This window comes from Branchiostoma floridae, chromosome 7, assembly GCF_000003815.2.
Source record: "Branchiostoma floridae strain S238N-H82 chromosome 7, Bfl_VNyyK, whole genome shotgun sequence".
Classification (NCBI taxonomy): Eukaryota; Metazoa; Chordata; class Leptocardii; order Amphioxiformes; family Branchiostomatidae; genus Branchiostoma; species Branchiostoma floridae.
The window spans coordinates 25,139,331-25,165,028 of record NC_049985.1 but is presented as its reverse complement, the minus strand read 5'-3'; the positions used below and the strand labels follow the sequence as shown (position 1 = coordinate 25,165,028).

The window sequence follows — 25,698 nt, the reverse complement described above, 5'->3', positions numbered from 1 at the left end:
GTTGGCAACAAGAAAAATGTTGCATCGGTGGAAAATTGCTGATAGTCCATTGTGTGTCCACTGTAAACTTGAAGAAGAAACAATACGACATATTTTCTGGGAATGCCCCAGAGTTCATGAGTTGTGGACAAAAACACAAAAATGGCTTGAATCAATTTTTCTCCAAAAGTATAATTTTGATGCGATGAATGTGATAATGGGAGAGTTTAGGTTAGACCATCCACCAATTTTAAACATGATAATCCTACTTGCCAAAAACTTTATAATTCACAACAACCAGCAACATCTCTCTATGAAGCAATTTATGAATATAATAAAAACCCATGAACATATAGAATACATCATTGCTGTAAGAAAACAAAAGCTGAATTATCATTTAAAAAAATGGGAGACACTTCGCTTAGCTCTGTTTCCTACTGTCCCTTGATTATTCATTTATTATTGTAAACTTGTTCAATTCTGTTGTTTTCATTCATATGTTATCATGATTGTATTTTGTTACAAAAATTAATTTCCTTATGTCCAGCATATTATCTTGTGTTACAGTTTTTTTTACTTTTATCACCTTGTTCAGAATAATTTCTGTATATCGATCAGCGTATCTATTTATAATTACTACTGGATTTGTATTCACAAGAATTAGTTTATTTACGTTCTTTTTACTTGCTTCTTCATCACAGGATCCGTGGTATTTCCTTTGTATGTATTCTTTGTTTGTCTTTATGCGAAAATAATAAAAAGATAAATAAAAAAAAACAATATACTGACAATCTGTAGAAGGAACCTACACGAAAGATCTTTGCAGAGAAAATAGACAAGAGTTACTGTCTGTATATGATTAGCTGGCAGACCATGGTCCATAATTAACTAATAACTTCGTTAGTATCTTTTTTGTCAGATAACGGGTATGATATCGGTATTATTGTAGCATCAACATTATTGTTAAGAAATGGATAAGACAAAAAGATTGTCAAAGAAAGTGGAGAATGGTAGATTTTTTAGAGCAAACGGTTGTTTCTCCTTACTTTCTGTATAAATTATGATAAAGAGTTATAATTACTGACACCAAAACTTGTGAAAACATTTGTCATAGATTGGTGAAACAGGAAATACCTAGTAATGACAAAGAGAAGCAGCAGAAATATGTCTATGAGCAAACCAAAATGGGGTCAAAAATGACCCCATACGGTAAGATTCGTCGTAAAAAATGTATCGGTCGAATGAGGATAAAAATACATTTTTTTTCTAGAAAATAATCGCAAAAGACATTGAAATAGACTAAAAACGTTCAGTTAAACATTTTTCTGATGAAAAAATACCAGATAGGTACACATTTTAAGGGATAACTAGAGTTTTGCGACCTCATACCTCCATGAAATATTTAGAGCTTTTGTAAATTTTATGCAAATGACTTGCACATTTTCATGATTTATGCATGGTGATGTTCATCATTGACTAACATTGAACACATGTCACAAGTATAAAATTCTCATAATTAATCATTAAGTGGTTTTGCAATTTTCGCATATATTTTGCCAATCAGTTCCTCATTAGCATATTTGGTATCTACTTATGTTCCATCTATCATAATTTACATTTGTTACATTTATTAAGTCCAGTTATTGAAAACAATGGAATTATGCAATTTCCAAATTAATTATGCAAATTAGGGTCTCATTTGCATAACATGTATATCATTATGAACAGCTTTGCTTAAGCTACCCGCATGCCTAAAATGATGTCAATCCGTCATTCCTTTCTGCAGTTGTCCTCTTTGGAATGTCTTGACAAAAATGCCCCTGCAGTTCTAAAAATTAGTGTTAGGGGGCTGAAACTTGCCTCACTTTGTCATGACGCTAAAAGCTACCTACCATGGATTAGTTTCATACTTGGTGTGTTGGTGGGGTGCGATGAAAGCTGGAAGTGATTAGATTTTGGGCCCCCTAGCGGCTATCCTAGGTACTGCAGCGCAACTTCCGGTTTTGCTATCTCGTGTTCTGAACAAGATATGGTCCCAATTTTTAGGTGTTAGATAGCTCGTGCGCTCAGGAATAAGTGACATAAGTTTGGGCCCCTAGCGTCTAGTTTTGGGATAGCAGGGGCATTTTTGTCAAAAAATTTAGTTGGTAGATAGATTTCAGTGTTATGACAAAGTGGAGCAAGTTTCAGCCCCCTAACATTTAATTTGGGAACTGCAGGGGCGTTTTTGTCAAGACATTCCAATGAGGATAACTGCAGAAAGGATTGACGGATTGGCATCATATTAGGCATGCAGGTACCTTAGGCAAAGATGTTCATAATGATATACATGTTATGCAAATGAGGACTTAATTTGCATAATCAATGAGGAAATTGTATAATTCCATTGTTTTCAATAACTGGACTTCAATAAATGTAACACATGTTACTTATGATAGGTAGAATATAAGCAGATACCAAATATGGTAATGAGTAACTTATTTGCATAATTTATGTTAAAATTGCAAAACCGCTTTACGATCAATAATGGGAATTTTATAATTGTGACATGTGTACGTTAGTCAATGATGAACAACACCATGCATAAATTATGTTAATGTGTTAGTCAATTGCATGAAACTTACGAAAGCTCTAAATTTTCATGGAGGTAGGAGGTCGCCGAACTCTAGTTTGTATTTTATTTTGTGCAACATTGTCAAAGGTACCTACATACCAAAAATCATGAAAATTCGTTGTTCCCTTCTTAAGTTATCCACTTCAGAATTTTTTGACAAAAATGCCCCTGCTATCCCAAAACTAACCGCTAGCGGGCACAAACTTATGTCACTTATTCCTGAGTACAAGAGCTATCTAATACTCAAAATTCCTGAAATTCAATGAAACCAATCCATTCAGCCGTTCTTCAGTTACTGGTATCTTGTACACAGACAGACAAACGCTACAGAAAATATAACCTCAATGACATTTCATGGAGGTAATAATCTAGTTCGTCAAAAATGCCTGTCAACAAAGGGTTGCCATGGCAACACGAAAAAAGGGAAATTTTTCCAAACATCGTGAAATTGTTACCAACTAAACCAATTTGGTGGCTCTAGCGTAAGCCGTTATGCGGGATGAAAATTGGCGCGGGTCTCAAAAGCCCCCCCCCCCCCGTATGAATAGGCTTAATCTCGAAAAGACGCACAAGCTTTGTCTGAATTGTTTGCTTTGTCTCAATTGTTTTCTTACTAGAAATGAAAAAAAAAAAAGTTTGTCTGACAGCTTCCTCTCCCCTATATTTTGTTTTTGAGAGAGACATGGACTTTTTTGGATGGGATGTTTGAATGAGGGCGGCTCAACAAGGTATGAAATTACCGTAAACGAAAGCAAATTAGCCGGTGGGGCCGTGAGCGCGGAAAATACGGCAATAATCGCCCTACCTATTGCATATTTACGACTTTCTACTCGCGCTTTTGCTTATTTCCATGTCATCGTAGTATTGAAATGAGTTTCTTGGTAGGACAAGGTCAGTGTGTCTTAGCTCCATGGAGAACTTCGTTAACACAACATGATCGTATTGACAGAAAATAGATCGACAGGAAAAGGTGACTTTACCAACGGAGAGAAAAAGAGAGATCGCGATCGTTAAGATCATCGAGATATATGTCTACCTGCAAAATTTCTCTGTTGTCTCTTGTCTTTGCTACCCAGGCGCCTCCACCAGCAACACTGTTTAACCGTGCGCGGTACGGCTCGAGATCAGCCTGATAGTACGAAGATGCAGTGATGCTGCTATCAGGTATGACACCAGATTCCATCCCAAGTGAATTTAGACATTCTGGGAGGACTGCGGCTGAGGGATCAAGTAGATTAAACCATTGGCAAAGAGATTGTTGTTTCCCGTTTACATATGTTCACTACTCGCAACTACATTTGTGTGTAGTTCTTTGCCTATTTTCCTTTCCCTTAAGCGACATACCTATACTCACACAACAGTTGCCTTCAATAGCTTCGAATGTAACTCTTGGCTTTGTTTGGGCAACTCGACGGATTCTCACAATGCAGCAAGTCTCCCTTGAAAAAGAAATCTAAGTGCCGCCAGATGATATTTTCGTTACAAATTATCTTTGTATCGCCATCTTTTTTATGCGATGAAATGTTTTACTTATGATGTTTCTTTTCTAGATGGATCATTAAAAACAATTCCATTGAAAGATGATAAGAATTTTTATGGGCATCTTATACGGGGTAAAAACTTACCGGAGTCACAGCCAAGAACCTCCACCCTCATGGCAATGTGACGATACCAGGACTGGACCACGAAACGCACAAAGCGGGCATCAATAAAGTAGTTTAGCATGTTGGTTACAGGGGTGCTACTGTTGGTGTTCCCTGGAAAGACCTGGATGGTAAACGGATAATCTAGATAAGGGTACTTTCTACTCTTCCTTACAGTATAGTCTATTCAGCCCTTGATCTTATCAATGCAACTATCAATCGCTGAAAAATATCCGTACATACTTTGGAGACCAATGATATTAATAGCGCAGATAAAAACTAACGAATCATTACGAAATTGATGTTTTACTGCACTTTCTGGTGATTTATAAACAAATATTATTCAAGATACCACGTCTGCGCCATTGTTGTCGGTATATGTTGTCCAACTTATCCAATCCGTGCTGTACTGGAGTTTGTATGACGTCACCCAGTGGTTGGCATCACCAAGCTGACCCTGAATGATGGTGCCAGTTACACGCTTCATTTCCTTGAAATCCACCTGAAAGTTAGTGGCTTTTTCCGTTAAAGAATACAAAATACAGGAAGAGTAAATCAGTTTTTTTCATTCCTGTCTTACCTCTACCAAGAAGGTTAATGTGTTTTGTGCTGTTTTTGTGGTCCAGTGCGTTTGTCGACAGCATAACTCTAGAGGGTGTGACTGGAAAACCGAAGAAAGCGTCCGACTACGGATCACTGGTCTGCAGCTGAACATATACCTTGTGCTCTGGCCGTTCTTTGGTTTAAATTGTAGATAGCTCTTGGGCTGAGCAACATCATCTTAAGAAGCCAGAACTGTAACAATCTTCAAACAACTTTATGTACTTGACAACATTGATATGCAAATTCAATCCTGATTTCATTATATTCTGCTCGATATACGTTATATTATGTTAAGGTTACAGCACTGTTTCACTTATTTGGTAGCACGGTTTTATGTATATGTTATTTAAGGTACTTTAGTTTGTATCAATTAGTAATTTGCCTATCGTTTTTGTCAATTTTTGCTGTGATTTACCAACCTGATGAAGGTATTAACAGAAAAACACAAACTGATGTAATGAATGCAATCATCAAGTTTATCAAGGCGCATACCCTACCTGCAACCACTGTCCGATGACGTTGACCAAGGCTGCCCAACCACCTCCACCAGTATTCCCGTTTAACCGACCGAGGTAAGGTGCGAAACCAGGGCTATGGACCGAGGATGCGGTGATGCTGCCATCAGGTATGGCACCAGATTCCATGCCAAGTGGTTGTAAACAGTCTACAGTGTTGTTGTCATCAGGTGTGAGACCAGATTCAATTTCCATCCCAAGTGGACAGTCTGGGGTGACTGGATCGGCTTCGGTAAGATCGACAAAAAGAGTACAGTTTGACGGTTTTGTTTACCATACTCGTTACTGCACTTCCATATTTTCTCTTTAGACCTAAGAAAATTGCTATTTTTTCAGTTAACCGACGGACCCTATCATAAACCTGCAACATGTAGCCCTTTTCTGTTGGCCACAGGAAATGGCCATAAAGTTTTCGATGTGCCATCTGTGTGATAAAATTCAAAGCAGATTTCCTGTATTTCACATTCTGACAACAGATTACGTCATATAAGAATGTGTAGGAAACATTGCCCTTTCTTCAGTCTATTGAAGCACTTGTGCTTGCACAATGTATATCTGTACAATTGCAATATGATGCTCAGTTTTACATCGCTAAACTGTATTTTATAGGTCACTTCGACCTCATACTTCCATGAAATATTCAGATTATGCAAATGTCTTGCTCATCTGCATAATTTATGTCTGATTATGTACACCTTTAACTAACTTATACAGGTCACAATGTTTACCATCAAATCAATTACTACTTGTACTTAGAATAATCATGACACTTTCACATTAATTATACAAATTAGGACGTTATTTGCATACTTGATATCTGCAAATCTTCCACCTGCCACAAACTTATATGTTACATGCATTTAAGTCTTACAATGGAAAACACTGTAAATATTGATTTTCCACATTAATTATTCAAATTTTGTCAAAATTTGCTTAATTTACAATTCAATATGTACATCTCTGCTAAAGATACCTGCACGCTAAATATCATGAAAATCCGTCGTTCCTACGTTCCATTATGCTCCTTGGAAGATTTTGACCAGAATGCCCCTGCAGTTCCAGAGCAAGCTGCTAGGGGGGCCCAAACATACATCACTTCTTCCTTACATTACAAGCTATCTGCCACCAAAAAATCAAGGCCATAGCACGTCCAGGTCAAAAGATTTAAAAAAATCGAACTTCTGCTGCAGTAGCAAAGTCCATACTAGGGGGCCTAAAATTGACCTTAACCTTCGTCTTCCTAGCTCCTACCTACATACCAAACATCATCTTAATTCATCCAGAGGTTCGTTATGCTGACTACAAAAATGCGTAAACACAAACACACACACAGACACAAAGACAGACAGACACACCCAAAACTATACCTCCATTTTTATTGGAGATTTGTCATGGAGGCAATGAGAATCCTAACGACTCCATTTTTTCAGGACCGAAACCGAAGACACAACATTTTCTCCCAGCTCTTAGCTATGTCTGTGTTACTTTTCTGTGCCACAATTCCACGTCAGTAACACAGATGGTTAAAAGACTTCTCAACTTTTATAGCTGCAAGCCGTACCCTAGTGTTGTTCAAAAACTCTACGAAGTCTCACAACAAGTGATTCTTTGAGTAAAGAAATATAGTCATTCAAATTTAAGAATGTTACGACTGCCTAGGCACTGTTTGTCTGATTTGATGTATACGTTCTCGGCCTTAACCAGAAATTATAAGCACAACTCAGATTTCGAGGCTGTCAAGATGTCAAGTATAAAGTATTTTATGAATGTGCACTAAAATGCAAATTATTGTGATTTCTATTGTGATAAATTACTTTACAGGCGACACTCAGTAACGGTAGGTAAGAGAAGGCGAAAAAACATGGACAATTGAGCTGCGACATGCGGTGTGCGAGTCAACTTGCTCTGCTTGAAAGTCAGACACCCACTTCTTTCTACTTGAAATAGGAAAGAAATCCTTCTCAAACATTTTGACAATGTCTTCAAAGAATTTAAGGCATGGGGAACTCGACCCACACATCTCTGATCACAGTTCACCCTTGTTTTTCTAGCCACGTACCTACTGATTTTCAAAAAGACGTTGCCTGGAAAGTAATGACTGCAATGATTTAGTGAAATTTGGAGGATATTGATAAAAGGCTTCAAACTACGACGTTGTGCCACGAAAATTGAGTTATGCTTATCAGTTCTAGGTGAGGCCGAGAATTTATTGGTAGTATATAATGACGATCTCGTCTTATTTTCGCTCGAGAGCGGTATCAATATCAGACTGATGATTCAAAGCATCGGTCTGACGTTTCAATTCTTCGTGCTCGCAGAACTGGAAAGGTTATAAACTGCACGTGAAGGTACGCCCAACTCACAAACAGCATGTCCTCGTATACAGCTCAAAGAGGACTCAGCCATGCGCAAACTATAAAAACTCATTAACTTTCGGTGGAGGCACACCCAACCAGCAATTAATGGCTCCAATGGGCCTTGGCCTTATCTGACAAGAATGGTAGCCATGGATGCTGATGTAGTTTTTATGTCAACAAGAGAGACACCGTGAATGACACATGCAGACAGTGGTGAAGTTTTCATGTATAATTCTAACTTAGTTTAAAATGGTTTTGAGAACTCGAGCTCGTTGAATATTTCGTGCAATAAACCAAGATCTGTTCGGGTCTTATAAACACCAGTCACGGGTCTGTATCGAACACAACCAAAGTATAATATCTCCCATCAGTTAGGTATGTTGGTCCAAAAACCCCAATTCTTTGAACTTTGCATTTTGCGCATGCGATTTGGACACAAAAATGCATAATCTATAGTCTTGAAAACATGTAGTTGCCAATTAATTCGGTAGAACTCATAGACCTTGCTTGTATACTCCACGAATCTTTTAGGCTTTAAACTGTGTCTTTATTGTGGCTCAGTTCACAAAAAAGCTACATCAAGTCCACATCTAGCTTTCTTGTGAACTGAGCCACAATAATGCTGGATGGGACTTGACGTGCTATAAAAAATATGAAGCCCGCAAATAAGCCCGTTAGTAGGGCCTGCTACGGAGGCTAAAACATTGCTAAATGTAATGGTTTCGATAGTCATCATCATTTAGGCCAGCCAAACAGTCTTATATGATAACAGCAGTTTGTTCATAATGACTGCGGAACCTACCTTTCACACACGCTACGCAGAGAAGAATGATACAGCAGCTGAGCCTGACCACAACACCCTTCCGTGAAGCCATGCTTCTAACGGGCGTGCTCTTTAGAGCTCTCGGTCGAAGACGCGACTAGGCCCGTACGGCTGAAGTCTCTGGTCCGGTCAACGCTCTTTTTACGTCCTCCCCTTTTCCTTTTGGGATGTTAGATCCAGAGACAAACCTCCCTCTGTGCGAAACAACGCCAAGTCAGACGCATCGCGTCGCGTCGCGCTTCTCCTGACGTCTGTCGTCAAGACTGCGCAACGCCAACATAAACATCTCAACATCATAAAAACAAGGACGAATCCATGAGAATTTTTCGGAGGGATCTTGATTCATACATTACAAGTAAAACAGCGGAGTAAAGTGACATTCCATCTTTGCGTACTCAAGCTTCTATAACTTAGCAACCACCTTTTTTCCTAGAAACATCAATTGTAATTGTTCCTGCGTTGTCGGTGTTTCCAATATTTACTCCGCAATGTTTTTCTGTCGTCAAGCTATAATTACGCTGCCAGTATCTAGGTGTCGACTAGAACTGTGTCTAAGATTATGCTGATCTGAGAGGCTCATGAAATATTCAAAGCCAAAATTAATGTGGTGGCGATAAGTTGTTGCAGGGAATTTTACGACTTCTTCTCGTGTCGTACCTTTGTCCAGATGCATGCATGTGGTCTCGGTAACAACAATACAATACATAGAGAACTAAGACTGGCTAACGACCGGTTGTGGGTTTTTTTTGTGTTTTTTTTTTTGTGTGTGTGTGCGTGCGTATATGTGTGTTTGTGCGTTTAAGGTATCTCTAAGATATTTAAAGCAAAATTAAAGTGTAGGCGCTAATTTCATCATTTTATATTTCTCATGATGTATGAATGATGTTTTGATAGCAATGATACAGAAAGGAACTTGCATCATGAAAATGTTCAAAGGGCATCCAATGTGGTGGTGTTGTTACACATGTAGGGTTTGTCACCATTGTGTTTGGCTAGATGTTGGTCCAAATTGTTTTTCTGTGTAGAAGAATAGTCACACTGGTCTTAATGGTAGGGTTTTTTTCTCCTGTGTGGGTTCTCATATGTCTGGATAATTGAGACTTTCGAGCCGCCCTGTACCCACACTCTCCACACATGTAGGGATTCTCTCAGCTGTGCATTGCAAGATGTTGGTCCAAGTTGTTTTTTTTTTTTTTTGCAGCAGAATAGTCACACTGGTCACATTTGTAGGGTTTGGGGCCTGTGTGGATTCTCATATGTTGGGATAAGTCAGATTTCTACACTGTCCTGTACCCACACTCCCCACATATGTATGATTTGTCACCAGTGTGCTTGGCTAGATGTCGGTGGAAGGTGGACTTATCTGCTGCAGAATAGTTACACAGGTCACACTTGTAGGGTTTTTACCAGTATGGGTCCTCGTATGTCGGGCTAAGGCAGACTTGTAAGCTGCCCTAAAGCCGCACTGCCCACACATGTATGGTCATTTCTCACACACATCTCACCAGTGTGTATGGCTAGATGTTGGTCCAAATGGTATTTTCTGCAGATTAGTCACACTTGTAGGGGTTTTGCCTTGTGTAGGTTCTCTTGTGTCGGGACAAGTTGGACCTTTGAGTTGTGCTGTACCCACACATGTAGGGTTTGTCACCAGTGTTTGCTTTCGGTTGACTGACCAAACTGGTTTTGGTCGCTGTAGGTTTGTCTTTGGTTGTGCTGGCATCCCTGACACACAAAACGTCACTAGGAGACCCATCACAGACATTCTGAGGAACAGCAGCTGGAGACCCTTTACCTGCCTCTACCTCTGCCATGTCGAACCTGATTGAATAAAAAAATATTAGAAAAATGAAATAGACCAATTAAAACTAGATTCTTGCAAGCAAAGAATGTTCACCTTTACATGGTCTAGTTTAGTAAGCTTTTTGTGGTTAGGTGTTTTATTTTTTTCTGTTTATTGTGCTTATGCAACAGCAAAATTTATATTGGCCCAACATATGCTTTCAATACTAGTCACGTTTACTATAAAGTGATAAAAATGATACGATTAGCAATGTATTCCCAAGAAGGGATTAGGTTTTTTATCGTCACAATATCTACTTGCTTGCTTTTTGCCATTAAACACAACGGAAACCGTTTAGTCTATGCATCGGGCATGTTGTGAGTCGATACTATTCTAACCGACCATCTGGCCAAAAAGACAGTTTTTGCCCGGTCCCCGGGTGGTCGTCTTGGGCAGGTTTGACTGTATTTGTTTGGAGAAGTAGTAAAAGAAACGGGGCAAAAACAAATGTTTTCCTTTGTTTCCGTGATGGTAAATATGCCCCCCTCCCCACCCCATTTTCGTCACCACGAAAAGTTTTACATTTGTTGTTTCTTGTGTTCATATCTATATTTCTGTCTTTCTTTATCAATCATCTGTCATTTTCATTTTGTTTAAATAGCGGCAAGCTGAACTTTAATTACTTTGTATGGAAGTAGACATTGAATACTTCGTAAGAAGGTCGATGGCAATTGGAAATTATACTGTAGGGTGGCCAAACCTCGACCTAAGGAAGACGTGCCTTATTTTAACCCTATTCAGACCGGGGGGGGGGGGGCTTTTGAGGCCCGCGCCAACTTCGATGTCCTATAACGCCAGAACGCCTTATGCTAAAGCCACCAAATTTGGTGAGTTTTCCTAAAATATTGTTGGGAACAATTTTACGAAGTTTGACAAATTTTCTATTTTTTCGTGTTGCCATGGCAACCGTTTGCTGACAGGCAGTTTTGCCAAAAATCACTATTTTTGGTTCTAACAATGTATTTTTCACATTTATTTGCTATATTACTGCTATTTTGTTACATAAATAAAATCTTATATTAATTAGGATATCTTTCATAATTATATATGCATAAATTATGCTAATTTGATGACGTCATCAGCCAAAAATCCAAGATGGCGGACCGTATAGCCAAATCAAGAATAACAAGCTAATTATCCCTTAAAATTTGTAACTACCTGGTATTTTTTCATCAAAAACCATCTAAAGGAATAAATTTAGTCTATTTCCATTGCTCTTTGTGATTATTTGTTGCAAAAAAAGTAGTTTTAAAAATTCAAGGTGGTGGATATAATATGGCGGAGCCTAACTCGTATCTTAGATGTACATGACGTCATTTTATGACGTCATTATGACGTCATCGATGTTGCTATTGGCAATGCAAGACGTAATAAACATTATTATTCTGTTATCTGCACTTGTTGTTACATTTTTGTATTATAACTTGAAGTTTTCTGAGAATACCTGTTTTTCATGGGTCCGGCCAATATAATCAAATTGATGACGTCATAATTACGTCATCTTACGTCAACGTAACGTCAAACGTCAAATGCTTGTCAGATATTATGTCGATATCATGTCCTGAGAATTTGGTGGCCTTACGGCACGTCGTTCAAGAGTTAGAGGACTTAGAAGTGGAGGGCCTCAAAAGCCCCCCCCCCCCCCGGTCCAGGGATGACCAAAAAAGCCCGGTCTGAATAGGGTTAAACTTGGCCTTTCTTTTTCGTCTTTGTCGATGATAATAGTAGACTGTCCTGCATTAGTCTGTTAGCTAAACACGATTGCCTGTTCTACAATGTACATAGCAAACAATGAAGAAAGGAGGATATCATAATCTTTTCCCCCTGAAGCAGCTTTGTACCAGTGTTTGTAGGTGGCTTTATCTCCCAGACCAATTTATACTTAACAAATGACTTTTAGCCTGAGGCTATTGAAAGGAACGTCCTGTCAACAGTGGGAAAAACAGGATTGTCTTGTCAATAGTAGAAAACTTTGCACTGTTGACAGGATCGTCCTGTCAACAGTAGAAAACTTTGCACTGTTGACAGGACGACCCTGTCAATAGCCATAAGCTCATTTTTTATGTCTACATGTACACTTTCGGGTCTCTGTGACAAGTGCTAATATTAATGAGCTTAGACTAACACGCATGCGTTACGCAGGAGTAAGAGAACCTCAAGAGACAACCTCCACGATGCACAGAGGTTGCAGTGGATGACAGAATAAACCAACTGTAGAACTGTACCGCGCCTGGGATGTCATTGCAGATAACTTGAGCAGATAGGTCTAGATACAGAGACCATCAAGGCAGTGAGTTACAGTCTCAGCAAGGATCAAGACTTTAGAAAAACAGAACGTTTACAAACGACAGCTTTAATGTAGCAAGCTTTAAGCCCATGCGTTCTAACAGTTTCTTCCCCCTTTGAATATAAGCAACGACCACTCTCACATTGTATCTTCACAAGAAAAACAATGCTTCCAACTAAGCTTTGAAGGTTTTGACAGTATATTATATCATGACTTCAAGAAAAACAATGCTTCCAACTAAGCTTTGAAGGTTTTGACAGTATATTATATCATGACTTCATTTTACAAATCGTTATTTATGCGGACGTGGACTGAACTAAACAATATTGGATTTTACATGTAAAAATACACGTGGTAAGTAAACCAAATATAGTCTATTGTGCTTTGTATGAAGAATGGTGCATGAAAAGCAGCACAACTTGTTGTTATTTTGATGGCTATTGACTAAGTGACCCCCCCCCCCCGTAACAATAACAGTAACATCAAGTACTGAAACACATACATGTCAGACCATACTACTTTGTTCATCGAGATTAACCAAAGAGGTTGAACATTACACTTTTGATGGCACCTTGTTGTTGATGGCAAGGAATGGCATATGCCTACATTTTTACTTGCAACCTTCCCAGAAGACTCTGTATGTATACTATGACACCTGTGTACTACTCAACGTCATGTTTCTTGTTTCACCACTTTCACATTCTAAAAAGATTAATATTTTACGCACACATCTCAAAAGCGTTGTGGAACTTTGTTTTACAACATCTTTGCTAGTGAATTTGCATAACGACTTTTTGTAAAAGACCAGCTTATCATGTGGGACATAGTGTATATTCTACTCCTAATCTCGAAATTCTTGGGAGAGTTCGTGACCAGGTGAGTCAGTTTTCCGAATTTTGAAAGCTCCTGTCAGCGTAGTCTCTACCAGACTCCTATAGGTCGCTGGGAAAACCATAGAAATGGAACAAGTAGAGAAGTAAGCCGGCCAGAGGAGTATGAGCCGGCCAGGGAACAGCTTGCGACCTACGGAGTCTGTGAGGAGTCGCTGACTTGAAACAATATAGAATTAATCCACCAATTATTTGTACAAAGGAAGTAACTCAGCGCTGGAGATAATTTAAATCATAAATCGACCAGCGCCCAGTGGGGCGCGGCGGGCGTGTGTATCAGGCGGGACGCGCCTGGGTGTGGAACAAAGGTCAAATCGGGATCGACAACAAAACAAAAATTGTTTTTTTTTTGCCAAACAATGCTTTGGGCAGTGTTTTTTTTGCTATATATAAATATAATCTTTCGTTTTTTTTGTAACAGTGTTCTTGGGAGAGGTTAAAGTTTAATTTAATTTTGTGATCAAATGTAACATAGTAACAGGTTACGCCATGGGTACGTTCCTGTGCGGTCAACTGCACCAAACAGCGTGAAAATAGACTACATTTTTTCCTGTTGAGAGTGTGGCCAAACTTTACCTTTTAGTGCAGTTTGGAGGCAAAAAGGACTAATTTTGGAAGGCAATGGCCGACCCGTGGGTCACGGCAATTGCAAACGGTAAGCATTTATTTTCTTGCGGGTCCCCGTGGGAAGTCCGACGAAAACATCATTTTGTCGCAAGCTGTTGTAGCCAAAAACTTCCTTGCCAATGCGACGCACATGCTCTATTGACATCGCAGTACACAAACGACTTCAGAGAACAACAAATGCCACAGAAAAATACCACAACAGTCGGCAGAGGACCCTTTATAACTTTGGCTTCCGTGACCACTGACGCTTCCTGTCACAATGTGAAGACCCGTCACGGGAGAGTCGGAAAGCAATAAATGGGTAATCTAACCAATTCGCACCTATTAGATAGCGATTAGTGGACTTCAAAGAAGTCAGCGACTCCTCACAGACTCCGTAGGTCGCAAGCTGTTCCCTAGCCGGCTCATACTCCTCTGGCCGGCTTACTTCTCTATTTGTTCCATTTCTATGGTTTTCCCAGCGACCTATAGGAGTCTGGTAGAGACTATGTCAGCGGACAGCATGGCCTCTGGGGATCGATGGTAACCTAGTATGATACAGAGAGGAAACAGTTTAGAAAATTAAAAGCAGTCTGCTAAGTACAAGGGGCGTTCAATAAGTGATGCCCCTGATCTACTTCCAGTTGGCTGATCTAGCTGAAATTTTGCATGTGTAATGATTTATATCTCTATGGCTAATGTTGCAAAAAACAGCTCTGAACTAATTGTGGTTTCTGATTTACTGGTGTTTGAACTGAGTCAGGTGTGAAATGGACCAGGTGTGAAATGGAGCCAGTTGAATGTCGCGCAGTGATCCGGTTTTTGTATTTGAAAGGACGCACACCAAAGGAGACTTGAGATGAAATGAAAGAAACTTATGGTAATGATGCCCCATCATATGACGTTGTAAAACTTGAATTCAGACATGGCCGGAATTCAGACATGGCCGGAAGTCTGTAGAAACAGCTCCGAGAGCTGGTCGTCCCTCTTCTGCCATTGATCAGGCATCTGTTGGAGGACCAATCTGGGGTGTTCTACAAAAACGGTGTCCAGAGCTGCATCAAACAATGGGAGAAATGCATAACTCTGGCTGGTTCCTATGAAGAGAAAGACTGTGCCAACTTTCATTAATCTCCTGCTATGGGAAATGGGTCAGGGGCATTACTTATTGAACGCCCCCCGTACGTACTACGTACTACTAGCGTCTCATAGTGCCGGATATTTTGCTGACTCTGAACTGTGAGTTAGGAAGGTTTCTCCACATTTTATGCTGTATTTTTTTTCATTCATGCGTCTGGATACAATCATTACCGATGAGAACAGAGCAGGGGTGGGTACCGGTACAGTTTTTCTCGTTGTATCGGTCCAGAATAACCGGACCTGTAAAATATCAGTGGACCGGTTGATTGACCGATTACAGAATGAACAGATTATACCGGCATGCGTTCACGTGTTTTGTGGTTTATCATAAGGTCACAGCAAGAAAATTTTATGGATGACATCAGCGCGCGCATTAATTTTCGCCTGATTTCAGAAAAAAAAATAAGAATTTTTTTTCTTCTGCAGGGATGGTCAACATGACGATAAAGTATCAAAATGAACAAATATATTGAATGAATGAATTAATGAATGAATGAATGAATGAATTAATGAATGAATGAATGAATGAATGAATGAATGTGTTATAACCTAATAATTGTACTTGTAGAAGTGACACTTGCGAGGTACCCAGGATTGTAGTTGTCATTTGTAGAAATGAAACTTATTGGATAGTTGTAAAAGTGACACCAATATGGAAGCTATTTGTGCGGTTACCAACTTTGTTGGTGATGCCAGTCTACCAAGATAGTGTCACTTTTACCACACAAGTACATGTCTTAAATACAGGAATGAATGCTTTGTTGGCTCTGATATCATGTTTTGGCCCTTTGATTCTTTTTACAACTGTCATCACAACTTTATGGTGCCTATTTTTGAAAATGTAGGCATCTTGTTTTTTTTTCACCCATCTTGTTTTTTTCGCCCTATTGCACTATTTTTGCAGTCTGCAGAGGATGTCATCCATAAAATTTACTTGATGTGGCCTAATTACCGGTCTAAGAAAATAACAAGAGTGAAGTAGATAGTTACCTTCGCCAAGAAGGTTATATTTTGGGTAGCGTTTGTGTGTGTGTGTGTGTGTGTAGAAGACCAAAATAACTAGAGAACGCCTGGATGGATTGCATTGATATTCGGTATGTGGGTAGGTCTTGATGAGACCTAGAAACGATTAGATTTTGGGCCTCCTAACTGATCGTTACGGTACTGCAGCAGAACTTCCTGGTTTGATATCTCAAGTTCTGAACATGCTGCGGCTATGATTTTTAAGTGGTAGACAGCTCTTGATGCCAAGAGTAAGTGGTATAGGTTTGGGCCCCCTAGCGGGTTGTTTTGGAACTGCAGAGTAGCTTTAGTGTCAGACTTTGAAAGGGAATAACTCAAGAAGGGGTTGACGGACTGTTATGATTTTTGGTCTATAGATAGCTTTAGTGATGCTCCACATAACTACGTATTAATTATGCAAATTGGTATCTAATTTGCATAATTAATTAGAAAATCATGTTATACACGCTAAGTTTGGAAGTTATGGACAGGTGAACATCGTTGAACATTAATTATGCAAATGAGGACAATTATCAGAAAATGCGATAAAAGCCTTCTTTCTTAACATAGATGTGTACGTCTGTTGTTTGATGGAGGAGATGATCAAGTAATATAATTTATGCAAATGAGAACCTTATTTGCATAATTAATGAAACACACAATTAACACAGCAGTTGTAAAGGCTAGGATCATTTGGCGAAGGTATGGGGTCGTGGAACTCTAGTTGATAGTTATTTTTACCAAGATTCTACGGTCAATCTACGTCTGAAACAGAGGCAGTTAGAGTTGTTTACATGACTCGGGTAAGATTTTGAAACGCCAATAATGGACGTCGGATACTCGACCAAACAGAACCCTTTCTAGCGAAACTGACCACTGTTTTGATCATCGCCCATTCACAAGTTTTCACAATTGCGTCCAGGTTCAGTTCCGGAGCTAGACCTGATCCTCTGGACCTGGACTGTATCTGTACCTGAATTTTTATTCTCACATATACTCACCCCAAGAACAGAGGAACAAACATTGTCGGGCATTCTCCAACGCAGAGACATCCAACGGCACCAGCAAACCGCCTCTTGTCTGTACTCTGCTATCTCAACCGTCACCATCAGTTCCTGACCACCCTGCTTATAAATATTAATGAGATCCCTTTTGAAAACCGAAAGCCCTATTCTCTGATTGGCTGACAGCTGGTTTGTGGCGACGTCCACGGGAACTGATGGTGACGGTTGAGATAGCAGAGCACAGACAAGAGGCGGTTTGCTGGCGCCGTTGGATGCCTCTGCGTAGGAGATTGATTGTCTGGTCCCTTACCTCAAGGGCATGCCGGATTGCAGCAGAACTCCCAGTAGGTGTTAGGGTCCGTTGTGTAGCACCACAAGCCGGGCTCATCCCCTCCAGGATTGCGGCAGTAGTTCTCCACTAACTCAGTATACTTCTCTGGCTTGTATTTATGCATATGAACGTCGACATCCCATCGCTGACAAGTCTTCCCACGTATCGTCTCAGAGACGTTTCCGTGGTACTCAGATCCAGAATTTCCCATGCAGGCTGGAATAAGAAATTGTATCAGTTACCATATCAGTAAGCGAATGAAAGCACTGAATATCTCACAATAACTGTATTTTCGTTATTTTCCCTGATGCAGCATAGGAGTCGAGACTAAAGGGAACTTTATTTCTGAATCACCTTTGCAGGCACCGTAGGGGCTGAGTTGCATTGATTTTACAACACTAATGATACTCGTCATAACACTTAAATCATCATCATCATCACTTCAATGATTTGAGATAAAAGCAGCAAAAACATTTTTAGATATGAAATCTTAAAATCTATCAACATCAGCAGTTAGATGAATGGAATGAAATGAAAAACATCGTATGGGGAGAGACAGAACATCCTCCTATGCAGGGATATCCAACAGCGAAACCGCCTTTCTGGATCGGATGTACCCTGCTCTTTCAACTGTCACCCTTAGTTCCTGACCGCCCTACTTATATATAATTATGAGCTTACCCTTATATATGTGAGACCCCTTTTGAAGACTGAAAAGCCTACTCTCTGATTGGCTGACAGATGATTTTTGGGGGGGAGAGGGCCGTCCACAGGAACTAAGAGTGAGAAAGCAGGGTACATCCAGACAGGCGGGTTCACCGTTGGATGTCCCTGCGTAGGAGGATAAGACAGAAGGGAAAAGAGAAAAGCGTCAACTAGTCTTTAAGTTTTACCGAAATGGCATGCAGGGTGGCGGCAGTACTCCCAGCGGGTGTCAGGGTCCATTGTGTAGCACCAAATGGTGCCCCCTTTCCAGTCTGGGTTCCGGCAGTAGTTCTCCACCAACTCAGGATAATCCTCTGGCATGTACGTACGAGTATGTATTAAGCCGACATTCCATGGCTGACAGGTCTTCCCACTTATCGTCACAGAGACGTCGTGGTCAGGTCCGTTCTGCTCACCTTTACACACTGGAATGATTTGTATTATCATTATAAATGTTGGGCGTCAGGAGTGCGTAAGTCCTTAGAAGAGTGCGGGTATGCATACTTGTTTCATTTTCCTATCCCACATAGTACAAACACATTTCAGATTGTTAACTCTATTGGCCAGCGGTTAAAAGACATATAATTTCAAACGTTTTTGAAAGATATACAAAATGACCACAAAGGCGGAGCTGCCAAAAATAAGTTAAGATCATATAGATAATTCAAAACTACATACAATGAAGAAAAATATCTAAGTAATGAAAATATGAGGGACAGGAATGCTGCCACACGACTAAGGATTAGCTGCCATAAACTTCATATTGAAAAAGGAAGGCATACTCGCACCCCTCTGGAACAAAGGCTATGCAAACATTGCAATTTAGATAGAGTAGAGGACGAACGCCATTTTGTAGTAGAGTGTAGATTGTATGCCGTATAGAGAAATGAACTGTATAAGGTTATACAAAACCAATTTCCTTATTTCATACACCTAAGTTCTGTAGAAAAATTCATATTCCTAATGCAACTAGACAAACCATCGATCACAAAACATATCTGCTCTTTTATCTCCACTATAATAGAAAAGCGAGGAGAAGTTGAATTATTCATTATACTTTATATAGTATATATTGTCTCATTTTGTATCTGTGATCTGTATCTTTTCAACATGTCTGGTTGTGACCTGTACTTTGTTTTTACTCAATGGTCACCACGTAACAAGGCCTGAAGGCCACTCAAGGTTACGGGTTACATGATTGGAACTGTAACAGCAACTCTTCGCCCTAGCTCAGAAACATCATGATTGAGACCAGCCCAATCCATTTCAGCTCTATTTTTTGTCATACGACGCTCCCCGATTTACTATGATTTACTGCGATTGACGCGGGCACGCTCTTGTGACCTCATCGTACGATGCACTACGCGCTTTGTGGCCACGGCTTTATATATTTAAACCATTGCTTCCGATTTTCCCCCGACTTACGACGCGCTGCGCTCATACTGCGCATCGGAAGGAATCGCAAGGAATCGTACGCGCTTTGTGACCGGGGCTTAACTGACCCAATAGGCGAAGCAGGGGTTACGAGGGCTGCTCGGGAGATTCCCTACCCCTATTTTTGGCCGGAATGGTTTGATCCGCTCGGGTGGATGTTCGCACATGTGGCGGGTTCTTTAACGTGCTTGGGGTGTTGCTCTCCCCAAACACGGGACTTCTATTTAACGTCCTATCCGAAGGACGGCCCGAGCCGAAGCTGGGTACTCATTTTCACTTGAGTGAAGTGAGGAAAGTCGTGTAAAGTGTCTTTCCCAAGGGCACAAGATCGGTAACACAGCAGGCGGATTCGAACCCGCAACCTCTCGGTCACGAGCCGAAGAAACTGCCACTGTGCTACACGGTCCCACTGCCCACTGTACTTAGCCCGGTGTGGCAAAATTGTGCAATAAAGGTCTTCATTCATTCATTATCAAGAAATCAATTATCACACCGAGTTTCAATATGTCAAGTACGTGGGAAAGGACAGTTTCAAGCCACCTGCACACACTTACACCACATCTTTAGAAAAGACGCTGGAGTCATAATCATATATACTTGAGACCAAACGTTTCCAAATTGATTGAACATTGTCCTTTAAAATCTTGTATGTATCTATACATACTTATTGGATTACTATACTTTATTTTATTCCATTTCACATTGTATTGTCCCTTGTCTATTTTATTTTCAAATGTTCCAGTGGTGATGATAATATCATCTCTGCTAGAGAACATCATCACTGTGTCTTGTTCTTTGATATGTTTACCAATAAAAAAAGACACTGGACCCCCCCCCCCCTAAATGAGTTTCAATATGTAAAATATGTGAAGAACGACATTTGTCTACCAAGAAGAAAATCAAACAATGTGAGCTGTTTACAAAATATTCACGCTTACGGCTACAATATTTTTGCGACCAAAAACTGAGTTTGTATTTTAAAGGTCGTCTCTCCTCAGAGAGAATAAGAGAAACATTCACCTGGTTTATCCACGTTCATTACATTGAGCTTGCCGTAGGAGAAACTGCTGAAATGTGGCCTGCCGACAAACTTGTACATATAGGTCTTTGTTGTTTTCTCACTTTCACATGATCCGTTTTCTACCCCTGAACCTGGAGGATCAGCAAAGAGACATTGAGCATATATGTGTAAATGTTCGCTGATCGAAGGATCTGCATCAGAGAAATTATTCACGACACCATATATATATATATATATAGAGAGAGAGAGAGAGAGAGAGAGAGAGAAAGAGAGAGAGAGGGAGAGAGAGAGAAAATATTATATATATATATATATATATATATATATATTTATATATTTATATATATGTATATATAGAGAGAGACAGAGAGAGACAGAGAGAGAGAGAGAGAGAGGGTTATGTTCTCTTACAGTGGCAAGAAACGTTCATAGTCAGAAAGTGTAACTCATACTAGTTAATGCACATAAAGCTATTTTGTAATCTCCAGGGTCTTTTCATTCTTAATTTTTAGTTGTCCCAGATGTAGGTTGAAGATTACTAGTCTTCAAGGTTGGGAACATAATTTTCTTGAATTTGGGACGTCTTTGGCCACATTTACATATACTCTTACCCCTATAAATTGGGATCACTTGAGAATAACAATAATACTATATCGCATGTCACTATAAAAAACTGTTACAAAAGAATTCTCCAACTCACGAAGAAAAGAATACATACAGTATTTTACTTTTCATACTTTCAGTTCAACCCCATCTTTTCCCTCTCTCTCATTCCTAAGCTATTCCTCAAAAAAATATCGTTAAAAAAGGAGCAATATAAAGGATTTTTGAGTTCTAACGGCACTGAGTATGGTTCAATGCAATGTTGAAAAGGAATAACAGAGGGATGAGTTTTCAAACTCAGCGTTCAGATCTTTTAGTTTTGAGTGTAGAAAATAGATGTTCACTTACCATGTGAAATCACACAAGCGATGACAAGTAGTAGGCAGATGCGGGCAAACATTTCGTGCTCACAAAATATCAGCCTGTTCCAGGTTCACAAAAATATGGAATGACCGTTTCAGTGTATTGACGTGCTTAGTATTTTCTTTCTGTAAAGAACATATTAGTCTGTTACCAGGATAATGTCTGCTTTATAGATACCTCACAAGACCTATTGTTGGTATGAAAGGATGGGCGATTCATATAATGTCAAAAACTTCAATACTCAGCTTGAGGTATTGTTTTTCTTGTAAAGGCACAATGCGTGGACAACTGTTGCTTATCTTCAAGTGAACATGAAACTTTCAGTATGCATGAGCCGAAAGCTTGCTACATTCAAGTTGTCTTTAGTAACGGTTTTGTCTTTATCTACGTTAAGACCCGCACGTGTTGCAGTCCACCTCCCAGGCAGGGCTAATCACTTAGCATATACAAACGCCTTACATGATACCGTAAGGCATTTGTGTATGTCGCAACAGCATGTGTGCATGCCGCGGCATCAGCCCTTTGTGAGAGGCTGGTGTAGACATACAAATTGGCTATGTAAGCTCTCGTGGCAGTACACGAAATCACACAGTTTGTACATGTCTGACTTTATTTGCCTACCATAAGACGTTACAGGACGTGCAGGCAAAAACTGATTCGCGTAAGTATAGATGAAGGCAGTGGTTCGTACTTACACTGAGAAGAGAACTGGACTAAAGCAAGTCGACTTTACATGTACACAAATTATAAGTAAACGAAATGAATTCTGCTGTGCCTTATATCAAGGATGGTACACACAAAAACAAATACATCCGGTGGCTATCATATTTGCTCAGTGACAAATTTTCAACAATGATAACATCATCAAGTACTATAACATGTCAGATCATATGCCTTTGTTCATGGAGTTTGATCAAAGAGACTACTAGTAAACACTACATTTTTACGTTGACCAGGAATGCCACATATCTAACGTTACATTACTTGAACTCCATCCCAAGCGACTCTCATACTATAACACATGTGTATTGCTAATTGCCAGCTTTATTTTTCTCCGGTTTGGCATGTGAAGCAATGTATAAGAACATAACATTTTAGAGTTGGTTACATTCCGACACGTAATATAACTTTCTTTATGTCATATCAGTGACGCGAAAACGTTCGATACGGGTGTTCCGGACCGGCTGATAACTTTCCGTACGGCCCGGGCTTATCACACGGGCTCCATTCGAATAAATCGAACTGTTTCGAGTGGGCCGAGTACGGCGCCATCGAAAGTTCGAATACCTGATTCGGACGTTGGAACATTACTGTTGCAACGCTTTTTTTCGAGGGCAACAAATTTGTTCAACTTCTGGCGCATTTTGCATCAAAACAGTGGTTTTCTCAGGTGGGTATGACAAAAATAAAATACAACACGGTGTATTCCGCATCACCCTCGGTCTCAGCCCTCCCGCGGGTCGGATCACCCTCCGGCCTTCGGGCGATCCGACCCGCGGTCGGGCTGATACCTTGGGCGATACAGAATACACCGTGTTGTATTCTATATTCACATCTTTGTAATAAAGTTACAAAATGTCTTAAAATATCCGTCTAAGAGATACAATGGTGCATATTCTATCAAGCTCTTGGGCCAACAAATGGGTGAGTTTTCCTATGTATGAAAGCCCCAGTTGTTGGTATCGAAGGTATAATGACCTGGCACGATACAGAAGGTGTAAAGATTTGAGAAATTTAAGTGCATTCTGTTGTAGTACAAGCAAATAGTTCCGGAAGGTTATTTTGCTAACTCTACACGGTGAGTTACGAAGGTTTCTTCATATTTTATTTGTTGTGTGTTCTCAATCATACAGATGTATGTCGACATCTGGGTATAACATCAGAGAGGATGAGACCACTGACCAAAAAAAAAAAAAAACGTTTTCGTTTTGTTTAACTTAGGTTCATTCGGGATTGCAGCAGAACTTCCAGCGGGTGTTAGGGTCCGTTGTGTAGCACCATGGGCCGGGCTGCCCGTCTGGGTTGCGGCAGTAGTTCTCCACCAACTCAGGATAATCCTCTGGCAGGAAAGTATACTTATGAGGAAAGTTGACATCCCATCGCTGACATGTCTTCCCACTTATCGTCACAGAAACGTTCCCGCGATAGTCAGATCCGGCAGAACTGCCTATGCAGACTGGAAAAAGAAATCATAATAAGTCAAAATAACTGTGTATTTTCATTATTTTCCCTAATACAGAACTATTTTCTGTGGCAAAGCGATCGTCACAGCAGGAACTGAGACCAAAGGAAAGCTAAAGCCAACCAGTTTTTTTACCAAAAGGACATGCAGGGTGGATGCAGTAATCCCAGCGGGTGTCAGGGTCCATTGTGTAGCACCAAATGGTGCCCACATCCCCTCCAGGGTTGCGGCAGTAGTTCTCCACCAACTCAGGATAATACTCTGGCAGGTACCGATGACTATGTGAAAATGACAATCGCTGACATGTCTTCCCACTTCTGGTCACGGAGATGTTTCCGCGGTAGTCAGATCCGTCAGGCTCACCTTTGCACACTGGAATCATTTGTATTATCAGGAAAACAAATATCACTGCGAATTTCAATATGTAAGAGATATGGTACGAAGAAATCATTTTTCTCCAAGAACGACATTTTTCTACTAAGAAGAAATCAAACAATGTGAACTGTTGACAAAATATCCACGGCTATAATATTTTATGTGGACAACAGTTCAGTTTTAAAGTCGTCTCACCTCATAGAGAATAAGAGAAACATTCACCTGGTTTATCCACGTTCATAACATTGGGCTTGCGGTAGGAAGGACTGCTGAAGTGTAGCCTGCCGACAAACATGTACATGTTGGTCTTTGTTGTTCTCTCACTTTCACATGATCCGTTTTTTACACTTGAACCTGGAAGATCAGCAAGAAGACATTGTGCATAATATTATGTGTAGATGTTTGCTGAACGAACGATCTGCATCAGACAAATTATTCATTTATAAGTAGCTGTACAATACACCCCATAACTGAGTTTTCTTGTTAATGTCTTATTTTCTTTTCTTTGTACCATATCAACTCATAGACATTATATATATGCACATCAACCTTTCCTCTCTCTCACTCTCAAACCCTTTCCACAAAAGTATCGTTGAATGAGGGGCAATACAAAAGCTTTCTGAGTTCTAACGATTAAACTACTAAGTACGGTTCAATTTAATGTTGAAAATCTTTTAATTTTGAGTATAGAAAATAGATATAATGGATTAAATCATGAAAAATGTATATTTACTTACCATGTGAAATGACAAAAGCGATAGCAAGTAGAAGGCAGATGCGGGGCAACATTTTGTGCTCACAAAATATCAGTCTGTTCCAGGTTCACAAAAATATGAAATGACCGTTTCAGTGTATGGACGTGGTCATTATTTTCTTTCTATAAAGAACATATTAGTCTGCTGCCAGGAGAAAAGTCTGCTTTGATACCTCAGAAATGCATTGCTGACATTAACGGATGAACGATTCATATAATGTCAAAAACTTCAATGCTTAGCTTGAGGATATTGCTTCTTTGTTGTAAAGAGACAGTTTATAGGCGCGTACTTATCTTCAAATGAACATGAAACTTTTAGTATTCATGATCCGAAAGCTTGCTACATTCAAGCTGTCTGTCCGGTAAAGGTTTTGTTTTCATCTATGTTAAGACTCGCACGTGTTACAGACCACCTCCCACGCAGTGCTTATCTCGCAGCATACACAAATCCAAGATACCGTAAGGCATTTGTGTACACCGCGGGATTAGCCCTACGTTGCAGGGTGATGTAGACAAAAAAATTCAGTATTATCAGTGAAATGGTCTAGGAGATGAAGCCTCTTGCAAACACTAGGAAATATCAACTGCTTTGGAGGGGGGTATCGAAAGCGTACTTCCTTCGTT

General features: G+C 39.9%; 3 protein-coding genes across 3 annotated transcripts in view; all 3 read right to left on the bottom strand.

Moving 5' to 3' along the window:
• Nucleotides 1-5,549, bottom strand: part of LOC118420230 (neuropilin-1-like) — a 32,847-nt gene extending 27,298 nt beyond the window's left edge. The window contains exons 1-4 of the mRNA XM_035826950.1: nucleotides 5,337-5,549; nucleotides 4,589-4,738; nucleotides 4,219-4,360; nucleotides 3,630-3,811 (exon numbers count right to left, since the gene is read on the bottom strand). Of these exons, the coding sequence (XP_035682843.1) occupies nucleotides 3,630-3,811; nucleotides 4,219-4,360; nucleotides 4,589-4,738; nucleotides 5,337-5,549 (687 nt within the window). The remainder of the gene's footprint in view (nucleotides 1-3,629; nucleotides 3,812-4,218; nucleotides 4,361-4,588; nucleotides 4,739-5,336) is intronic.
• Nucleotides 5,550-17,617: 12,068 nt separating this feature from the next.
• On the bottom strand, nucleotides 17,618-18,663 carry LOC118420229 (plasminogen-like). Its single transcript, XM_035826949.1, has 2 exons — nucleotides 18,531-18,663; nucleotides 17,618-17,853 (listed from the first exon to the last, which is right to left on the bottom strand). The coding sequence occupies exons 1-2, from the start codon at nucleotides 18,661-18,663 to the stop codon at nucleotides 17,618-17,620; spliced, it is 369 nt and encodes a 122-aa protein (XP_035682842.1).
• Nucleotides 18,664-23,706: 5,043 nt separating this feature from the next.
• LOC118420228 (plasminogen-like) lies at nucleotides 23,707-24,621 on the bottom strand. The gene is made up of 3 exons (XM_035826948.1): nucleotides 24,543-24,621; nucleotides 24,081-24,317; nucleotides 23,707-23,939 (listed from the first exon to the last, which is right to left on the bottom strand). Exons 1-3 carry the CDS (start codon nucleotides 24,619-24,621, stop codon nucleotides 23,707-23,709), a joined length of 549 nt encoding a protein of 182 aa, XP_035682841.1.
• Between the last annotated feature and the right edge of the window lie 1,077 nt (nucleotides 24,622-25,698).

What these genes read in the sequence shown, in the direction of transcription:
- LOC118420228 (XM_035826948.1), bottom strand. Translation starts at nt 24,621, where the DNA reads ATGTACATGTTTGTCGGCAGGCTACACTTCAGCAGTCCTTCCTACCGC. An exon ending in TATGAACGTGGATAAACCAG is followed by an intron (nt 24,318 to 24,542) that starts GTGAATGTTTCT and finishes AAATGATTCCAG; the next exon opens with TGTGCAAAGGTGAGCCTGAC. An exon ending in CCACCCTGCATGTCCTTTTG is followed by an intron (nt 23,940 to 24,080) that starts GTAAAAAAACTG and finishes TTCTTTTTCCAG; the next exon opens with TCTGCATAGGCAGTTCTGCC.
- LOC118420229 (XM_035826949.1), bottom strand. Translation starts at nt 18,663, where the DNA reads ATGCCAGAGGATTATCCTGAGTTGGTGGAGAACTACTGCCGGAACCCA. An exon ending in CCACCCTGCATGCCATTTCG is followed by an intron (nt 17,854 to 18,530) that starts GTAAAACTTAAA and finishes TTCTTATTCCAG; the next exon opens with CCTGCATGGGAAATTCTGGA.